This window comes from Leucoraja erinacea, chromosome 7 (assembly GCF_028641065.1).
Source record: "Leucoraja erinacea ecotype New England chromosome 7, Leri_hhj_1, whole genome shotgun sequence".
Taxonomy (NCBI): Eukaryota; Metazoa; Chordata; class Chondrichthyes; order Rajiformes; family Rajidae; genus Leucoraja; species Leucoraja erinaceus.
The window spans coordinates 17,069,760-17,079,394 of NC_073383.1; the positions used below are offsets into that span (position 1 = coordinate 17,069,760).

Below are 9,635 nucleotides of genomic sequence, written 5' to 3' on the forward strand. Positions count from 1 at the left end.
CGCAGACAAGAAAGGTGGAGCCCACAATGGTCCATTGTCGGCTGTGGAAGAAGCGATAATGAATGGATGCAAACTGTGAAACTAGCAAGAAACCTAGGGAGGAGGAAGGATGGAGAGAGAGGGAATGCGAGGGGGCAGTTTGAAATCAGATAAATCAATATTCCGCTGGGTTCTAAGCTGCCCAAGTGGGCTCCAGCTATCTTGTGTTATCAGTGCCGGCTGTGATTTATTCTGTACTTTTCCATACCTCTAATGCCCATTGTGAGTATAAGGGTGACCCCTTCCTTTATGTTGCAGGAGTGCTTATCTGGTTCTTCACAATTAATTGCTTGAAATATGCAGCAGGAAACAGGTACTTCAGCCCACATTGCAGCATTTTACTTCCCAGTGATTTCTTCACTTTCAATGATGATGTCTATCATCAATCCAGCATGGAAGCAGGTCCTTCGGACCACGCCGACCATCGTTCATACCCATTGTATGTTATCCCTCTTTAACATCCACTCTCCACACACAAGGAGCAATTTACAGAGGCTAATTAACCTACAGACACACGTTTTTATAATGTGTTAGGAGACCCACACACAAACACACGTTTTTTTAAATGTGGGAGGAGACCAAAGCACCCACATGGCTGCAGGGAGAACGTGCAAAAGCCATACACTTTACGTCCTGGATGAGCAATGTATGCCCTGGACTCCTGCTCCATCTCTCCTGCTTTATGCACCTGAAATCCTACTTCTTATTTAACTGAAGCGCAAAAGAGAAAAGTTACTTTAGTTCAGTTTAGTTTGGTTTAGAGATAAAGCGTGGAAACATGCTCTTTGGCCCACCGAGTCCACACCGACCAGCAATCACCTATACACTAGTTCTATCCTATGCATGGGGGACTATTTCCAGAAGCCAATTAACCTACACATCTTTGGACTGTGGGAACAAGCTGAAGAAAACCCACGTGGTCACAGGGAGAATGTACAAACTCCTAAAAACAGCTCCTGTGGTCAGGATCAAACCAATGTCTCTGGCAGTGTAAAGACAGCAACTCCTACCACTGTGCCATTCTGGTTAGTTGTGTACTTATCTCCACGATTGCACTTTTTCAGAACAAAAATGAACCTGTCTGTAAGAAAAATCCTTTGCAATTCCTAACTTGAAATAGACTTGCTGCCTCAATTCAGTAATCCCCTTTGCAATGGCACAGTGATATCTATTCAGTGCAAGGGACTAACATAGCTTCATTTTATCCATCCCTCTGATATCTTGAATGTGAATGATTATGTAGAGACAAGGAATTGCAGATGCTGGTTTACCAAGGAGTCAATAGTCAAGAATGTTTTATTGTCATTTGCCCCAAAACGGAAAAGTGAAATTTTGATTTGCGGCAGAACAGATATGTAAACATAGTACTCCGTACACACGGTGCTGGTGGCAAGGTAGCGCAGCGGTAGAGTTGCTGCCTTACAATGGTTGCAGCACCAGAGATCCAGATTCGATCACGATTGCGGGTGCTGTCTGTACGGAGTTTGTACTTTCCGCCCGTGACCACGTGTGTTTCCTCCGAGATCTTCGGTTTCCTCCCACACTCCAAAGACGTACAGGTTTGGTGGTTAATTGGCTTGCTCCAAGTGTAAATTGTCTCTAATGTGTGTATTGTATTGTATTCAAATTTATTGTCATTGTCTCAATTAGAGACGACGAAATGAATTTTCCTTACAGGCAGTATCATAAAAATAAATAAATAATAAAAACATATTAAAACTAAAATTGAATTGAATTAAAAAAAGAAAAGCACAAAACACAGAAAGTCCACGACTCAACACAACACAGTGGCACCAAGGTGAGGAAGGCACCATTGTCCAGCCAGCCTCCCCTCCGATCTTCCCAGATGTTCATCCGTGGTCGGGGCCCTCAGAGCACCCGCAGTCGCCGCACCGGGCGGTCCGATGTTCAGGCCCTCACGCCGGGCTGGTGGAACGCCGACGCCGATCCCCGACATTTCCCTGTGTAAGATAGCATTAATGTGCAGGAATCGCTGGTCGGTGTGGATCCATGGGCCGAAGGGCTAAACTAAACCGATCCCTAATAAACAACAATAATGTACCAAATATATATATACTGGGTGACGTTTTGGGCGAGACCCTTTAGTCCCGCTGAGTTACTCCAGCTTTTTGTGTCTATCTCCGGTTTAAACCAGCATCTCCAATTCCCTCCTACACACACTAAAATGCTGGACTAACACTGAGGAATGGTCCTGATCCTATCCATGGGATCCAGGCTCCTGGGATGATGCCTAGCCCATTGAGTTACTCCAGCATTTTGTGCCTTTCCTTGATCACATAGAGATGGTTTTGTGTCATGAGTGGGTAACAGAAACTGCTTGTTGAGTCAGTAGGTTGTACATTATGCATTGAATGAGGGTGAAAGTGAGAGGTGAAATAAACAGAGACCTCTGTTTGCAATACAACCATTTTTAAAGTAATCATTTATTCACAAATGAAATGCAGGATATTGTAAAACTTAAAGAAGGAAGCAGATGTCATTGTCATCAGACATTTCCCTGTGATGTTTTAACTGTGAAATTTCAGTGGAACGTCAGCTGTGTCAACTGATGTGCTGAAAGAACATCCCGTCACAACAGTATTTTTTATCATCAGTGAAGATATCAATGTCTACTTTCAAGTGAAAGACATCTGAAGTGTTATCACCCCCTGTATTACAAGCACAGAAGAACAAAACATCATTTCAATATTTGTGCATCAATGCAAGAGGTGAAGAGAGGAAAGATTTAATAGGAAACTGAGGGGCAACTTTTTCCAATCAGAGGGTGGTGGGTGTATGGAACGAGCTGCCAGAGGGGGTAGTTGAGGCAGGTGCATTTAACATTTAAATGACATTTGGGCAGGTACACAGATAGGAAAGGTTTAGAGGGAAATGGGCCAAATGTGGGAAGATGGGACTAGTGTAGATGGGGCATCTTAGTTGGCATGGATACGCTGGGCTGAAGGTCCTGTTTCCATTCTGTAGGACTCCATGACACTAGTTACGCAAAAGTAAGATGAAGTCAAATATGAAATGGTAATCTTCACAGTGGGCCACATTCATAGCTTTTGAAATGAGCTGTGGGTAAATCTGATTTATATACCTGCACGTGAAATAATGAACAAAATATTCATCAAACTTGACTATGCTGATTGAAGATAGGTGGACCATGATGTAATTGAACTAATATTTGTCCATGCCATCAATCAAAACAGCAGGTGTATCCAAATGACTTGGGACATCTACTCATGTCTCATGCAAGTAACATGTATCGTATGGAAAGATAATATGCGCTGTTGTTCCATAAAGTAACATATACCTCCATTTAATCTTAATTCCATGAAGGAGTGCTGCGCTCTCTTTAATCATAATTCTAATTCTTTCTGACCCACTCAAACACAACCTCGACATCATGATGTTATGAATACTGTAAACAAACATAAAGCGTTTTCCATTTTTGCATCATACTGAATTCAAATCTGTACATAAATGCAATTATATTTAAAGTTTGCATACATCACTTTTTGTGTTAGTGACCCCTCCCCGCATTCTCTGCACATCCCCAATCCTGGACTCCCTACTCGTCACTTTAATTTCATGTTTCATGTATCTTGTTGTGTTTTATGACTGTTGGCAGATCAATTTCCCACCTGGTATAAATAAAGTTCTGTCGTATTGTACCGTAGCACTTACCTGTGAATCAGAAGCAGAAAATATACTTTAGTGGGTTTAAATTGAGGAACTACAGAGGAGCTTGACGAGACAGTATTGCCTCCCAAATAAAATCCAAGGCTTAAAATAAAAAGCTTTTTCAGGAATAATGATGCAGCCAGATGTTGTTGACACATCAATTTAATAGTTCTAATCAACACCTTACATATAATGCGGTTGATGCAATAACACAGATATTAAAACAAAATTGAGGTACTTTTGATTAGCACTACTCATGTTAATCATTAACTTAAAACTTCAAATGCTTTGTCTTAAATTCTCCATAAACTGGCATTAATTCTTATTGCTTATATAATGCCATAAAAATTGTGACTAATGCTGCTCATTAAATGATGGACAGATGCTCTTTAAGATTATTAAAGCACATCTGAAGAGGGATTTGGTTTAATCCACATTTAGAAGATTACGCAGTAACTTGTAACTGCTGTCACAACCATGTTCGAGACCCAAAGTAAAACTGCCTTAAAATAACTTTCCCAATGAATTTAAAGTGAATTGTACCGATTTTGTTATCTTTCATTAAAAGAATGAACATGGAAATTGTGTCCTTTTTAAAAAATAGATAACCTCATTTTTCCAGCTCTTTTCCTTCAAATAAATAGTAAACATAAATAGCTGTCAAAACATTAGATGGCAGAATTTAAAGAGGAAGAAAGAGTTAGTGATGCCTTCCTTCCCCACAGTGATTGAATCGTTAGCATTTTCTTATCATTTCATGTGAAATAAAAATTAGAGACTTATACAAAAGGTTATGTATTACATCCATCAGTAGACTATTTTAACCCAAAATGGAAGATACCCTGTAATCCAAATGGTACATTTTCCATTTGTAGCTGATTGCCATTCTGCTAGATTATATCATAATGCCCATGATGAGGTTTTATATTCTTTTAATTTAATTAAAGATGGTTGGAATTTATCATCTGAGTTTATCCTGAATATAAATCAAATTTAATAAAGTCATTTGTAGATAGCTAGGCTCTGAGTGTGAGAATTAGTTAAATAATACTAACGGTTAATCCGTTCGTAACTTAAAACAAACAATTTCCAAGCTGTCCATTTTATGTACTGCTGTGAATGGTTTCAGATATCACACGAGTCCACATCTGCAGATACACGTATCTCCATTTGAACAACAAGTTTAATGGAGAACACAACAGCATTGCATTTTGCCCTTCCCTTTCACCCACCTCCATGTTATTTTCCTTTGTTTCCACTTACCTTGAATGACCCTTCATACGGAAGTAACAGATTGTTCATGTAACACATTTTTCCCAAGCTAGAATCAACCCTAATATCAGAGCTCCATTAGCTGGGAATGAAAGTTAGTCCCTTCCTCAAGGACATTTTCTCTGTTGTGCAACATCTAACATTTCAAAATAGGACATGTAAAATTCATTCCATTAAATACAAATTATTGGGAGTGATGGGCTTCTGTGATCTCCCAATCTTATTACCGAGAACAGTTGGCCCACATAATTGACTTGAACGAGCCGCTTGCCAATGCTTTGCGTTTTCAAAAAGAAACAAATTTTACAGATTCTCCTTTGCAATTTTACATTCAACGAAACAATTCTTTAAATAAATCCCATTTATAGATTACTGAAGTACAACATATACTCCATTGGTAATCACTACCAAGAGTCGTGGCTGAATGTGCTCTGTTCAATCGAGATGGAATTCAATGTACATTATTGCAGCACATAAAATATATAATTTATCAACCTGTCTCTTACACCGTTTTTAGATTCCGTATGGGTCCAAACCATTTCATCTTGCTGACTGCTGCCACAGCCTGGTAGCTTTTCAAAATACCAACCTGTTTTAATCCTGAAACCCTTCCTTTGTTCACTTTGAATGAAAATAGTAATAGCTCAACCACATTGTGTTTAATCACTCAGCGTACAGAAATAACAAAATTACTACATTTTAGTTCTTACGTTTCCCTTGAATATAAAATCTATACCTCAACCCATTTAACCTCATTAAGCATATCAGTGCCTTGCTATTATCACCAGGATAGTATTATGTGAACTGACTCTCCCTTGTTGCATAGATTTTATTCAAGTTTCATTGCTCATGGTAAACATTTAACAATAACCATTTTAAATTCATCAAATATATTTGAAATATCTAATATTCAAATAGTGAATGGAAACCATTAGATAACAGCTAACAACTACATTTATAGAACATAAAATTATTGAAAATATGAACTATACTTGGATATCTATAGAGCAATTTGCCACAGTTCAGTCTTGGTAAATGTAGCAACTTTTGTGCACTGTCTACTATTCTTATACTCTTTACGTATGATTGTTCACATGTATAGTAAAATGTTTACAGCGCTGTACGCAAAAAAAGGAAATTCACTGTACCTAACTACATGTGAATAAAGTACCATTGTCATTGCATGGGACTTTGGCTTATTTATGGAGCATAGAATCATGGATAGCCCATTCAACTCCTGCCACCCCCACACCCCTTCCCACCAGGTCTGTTTCAATCCTACTGTACCCTGGCCTTGTATGCTAACTTTTGATCCACATCTTTCGATCCATTTTCTTAACAAAACGGGATCAATCTTGTTCCTGGAAGATACAGTTTGCCCAATGTCACAGATTCTTGGGGGAGAGAGTATGAGCATTTCACTCTCCATTCCCTAAAACACAAAAAAAGGTTCCAAGTGTCCTAAGATTCAATTTCTTTATTATCATTTTCCCCAGCAGAAGAGATAGCTTCTCTGAAACTGCAATTTTTTCCACTTTGAATACTTCAGATCATCCATGAACCATTCAGACTGAACAAAACGCAAGTAAACTTCGTTCAACTCCCTGCTTTAATTTAACCCTCTAAGTGCAGTGCCCAAAATTCATGCACTTTCGGTGGAGTACCACAAAGGAACTTCTACATTCCAACACCATCAAAATAAAAACTTATCGTGCTCAGGATAAATTCCATTAACCTTTATAACCCCTTCTAGGTGGAATGAACTGGAGTTCAACGTATGATCTCAGTGAGTTTTTTTTTACAAATCTTTGTTTAAAGCCAAGGAAATTGGCTGATTTTTTTTATTAATCATGGAGCATTAATTGAATAAAAATAATCATTTTCACCATTTCAGAGCTGGAATACACAAAAATTTGAATGGAAAACTCAGAAAATGCTGAAATTGCTAATTTATAAATGTAATATGTTCAACTGCTTCGAATGGTCAGGAAACATATTTGTTTCCTCTTGATATTTTTATTTTGTTTGAATCTTTAAAACAATGTTTCTTAATTCACTGGTTGCATTTTTCATTCTACTGACCTGCATTCACCACAAGCTTGGAAAATGTTACCCACTCTGTTTCTCAGTATGTTCCAAACTCCAGGCTATTCATTTGCCAGTATGGTTTCAGTAATTGTACTGTTAAACCACAGGCACTTGTAACATACATAGAGTTTACACAGCTGAAACACTACCGGACAAATCACTAGGCTTTTCCCAATCTTTCCTATTATTGTTCCTCTGGCAAACGAGTTTACAACAGAAAAACACCAGCTGAAACTTCAGACATTCATGTAGTTATATGTAATTGCCATGAGCATACTCCACAGTAACCTTGCAGAGTAGGTAAATTAGTTGTTATTCTCAGATGCCTCATTTTGAGTCCGAATCGTAGAATTTTGGAACTTTAGATGTATGCCTCCAATCACGGTGTTAACACATTATTGCTGCAGGTTTAATGTTCTTTTCACTTGACAACGTTCAAGGTTTCTAAGTTTTAAGTAAACTTTTAACCAAGTGAAAATCAATTCCATCTCTGGCTACTGTCATTTTCCCCATTTAGTTTTTAGTTTAGTATCAGCTTCTACAAGAACAAAAGTCTAATGCATTTACATGCAAGTCTGTTAATTTGCTAAATCTTATTCTGTGCTATAAAATGACAAGTGAAGCTGTGAACAGCAGACATACCTGGGTGGCCTTGGTCTGCTCTTGATTATACAAAGTACAGCAAAACTTTATAAAAAGCAGCTAAACAAGTAGCTGAGGGTGAAGGTGGCACAATTGGATTGAACTGTCTAAACCTGGTACCCAAACACATATTACAAGGTAAAATCACCTTGAAGGCCATCTGATGAGATTTCCCTTCTAGTTAATCCATGCTGGAGCTTTGACCAAGTGCCTTTCTCCTTCACCCTTTCATTAGGCACTTCAACTCGAACAAAATACAATTAGACTCCGAAAGCAAACTAGCAGATGAGGAGTTAACAAGTTGCATGCATTTTACACAGCTATTGTTAGGGAGCCCAGCAATTGGAAGATTATGGAGGGAATGAGTTGAAAATATCCGCAAATAACAGGTAGTTATTGTTGTTATTTCCATGACAATTAAAATAACAAACGGTTAAACACTTCCCTTTCCATAAAATGATCACTCCTGCTTTTACGACAGTTAATCCAGGGTGATTTGGAGAACTCCGCAAAAACACTAAAGTGAGGATTGATTTAGCTAAAGAACCCTAAATAACACAATGACAGGTAATTACATTTTGCTGCATTTTACTGGCATTTCTCGGCACGCGTGTAAAATATTTCATTGCAGCCATTTATTGATTAAGTCATCTTAAGTCATTGCAACTAATCAATGCACATATCAGCTTCCCCTCACTTCATTAACCCAAAAACTACTGAGAGAAATTACAAATAAACAGCAGCAAGATTTAAATTTCACCCAGCACACATTTTACTGTATCGATTAGATTAGCTCGTAAACTTTAAGCTTGTCGGTTTAACTTTCTGCAAAACGCTTAAAATAAAACAAATACCAGTGTCTTGTTTCCATTCTTGCAGAGAGGGCCACGGAAAACTCCCTTGATGTTTCTGAAATGGCCATTGCTAAGGTGTGTAGAGCTGATGACAATATAGTAACACGCCATATGCTGCTGTAGCTCCCATGCACACAGTGCACACACAGTTCAAGTGGACTGCAAACGAGAAGCCTGCTGATGATCTGTGCTGGGAACACACGGTGCTGCTCACTCAATGAACGCTGCTCCTCTTTCCCCTCTTGTTTCACACTGGTCCCGCAGCATAAGCAAATGAGGCATTAGCTAGTCAGCTTTTCCGTCTACTGCTGATTCGCCCTGCTTAGAGCAGTGTGCCCAATCTCTTTGCATCTCTGCTGCGCGAATGAGTGTCCTGAATCTCAGTCTCTCACAGGCAGAATATTCACACACCACAAAGAGCCTCTGGTCTATCGCACCGGGCCAATGGAAGAAAGCCACTAGCCTAATACTGAAAGCTGTCTGTGAAGTACATATGTCACATGCTGCTTTTATACATTACCGTCTCAACCTCACACAGTCGTACACATGGCAAGCCTCCACCAACCAGCAGACAGCTACAACAGCATTCATAAGAATCAGTGCAAGACGAGGGCAGGTTAAAGAGTTTCATAGAGGATCAAAGCAAGAACTATATGTGTAGGTAGGAACTGCAGATGCTGGTTTAAACCAAAGATAGACACAAAAAGCTGGAGTAACTCAGTGGGACAGGCAGCATCTCTGGAAAGAAGGAATGGGTGATGTTTCGGGTCGAGACCCTTCTCCAGACTATGGTTTCATTGCTGACACCAAACAGCCCACGTGGCAGCCCATCATTTCACCCTAAGAAAATCACTATGAACAATAATTTATTCACATCGCAGTCACATTAACACATTCAGGTCTGACAGCAAAATAACTGAGGGAACTGTGACATGTGCCAGGACATCACAGGAGAGATGGCAAATTAGGACAGTTATTTCTAAACATTGTCTGGAGGCAACATGTAATTGAATTGCCTCATTTACTATTACACAGGCCACTAGAGAGAAC

The 9,635-nt window shown here is 39.1% G+C and overlaps 1 protein-coding gene across 1 annotated transcript in view; it reads right to left on the reverse strand.

Moving 5' to 3' along the window:
• Positions 1–9,220, reverse strand: part of znf804a (zinc finger protein 804A) — a 245,083-nt gene extending 235,863 nt beyond the window's left edge. Inside the window, exon 1 of the mRNA XM_055637836.1 lies at positions 8,586–9,220. Coding sequence (XP_055493811.1) covers positions 8,586–8,696 — 111 coding nt within the window. The 5' untranslated portion in view covers positions 8,697–9,220. The remainder of the gene's footprint in view (positions 1–8,585) is intronic.
• Between the last annotated feature and the right edge of the window lie 415 nt (positions 9,221–9,635).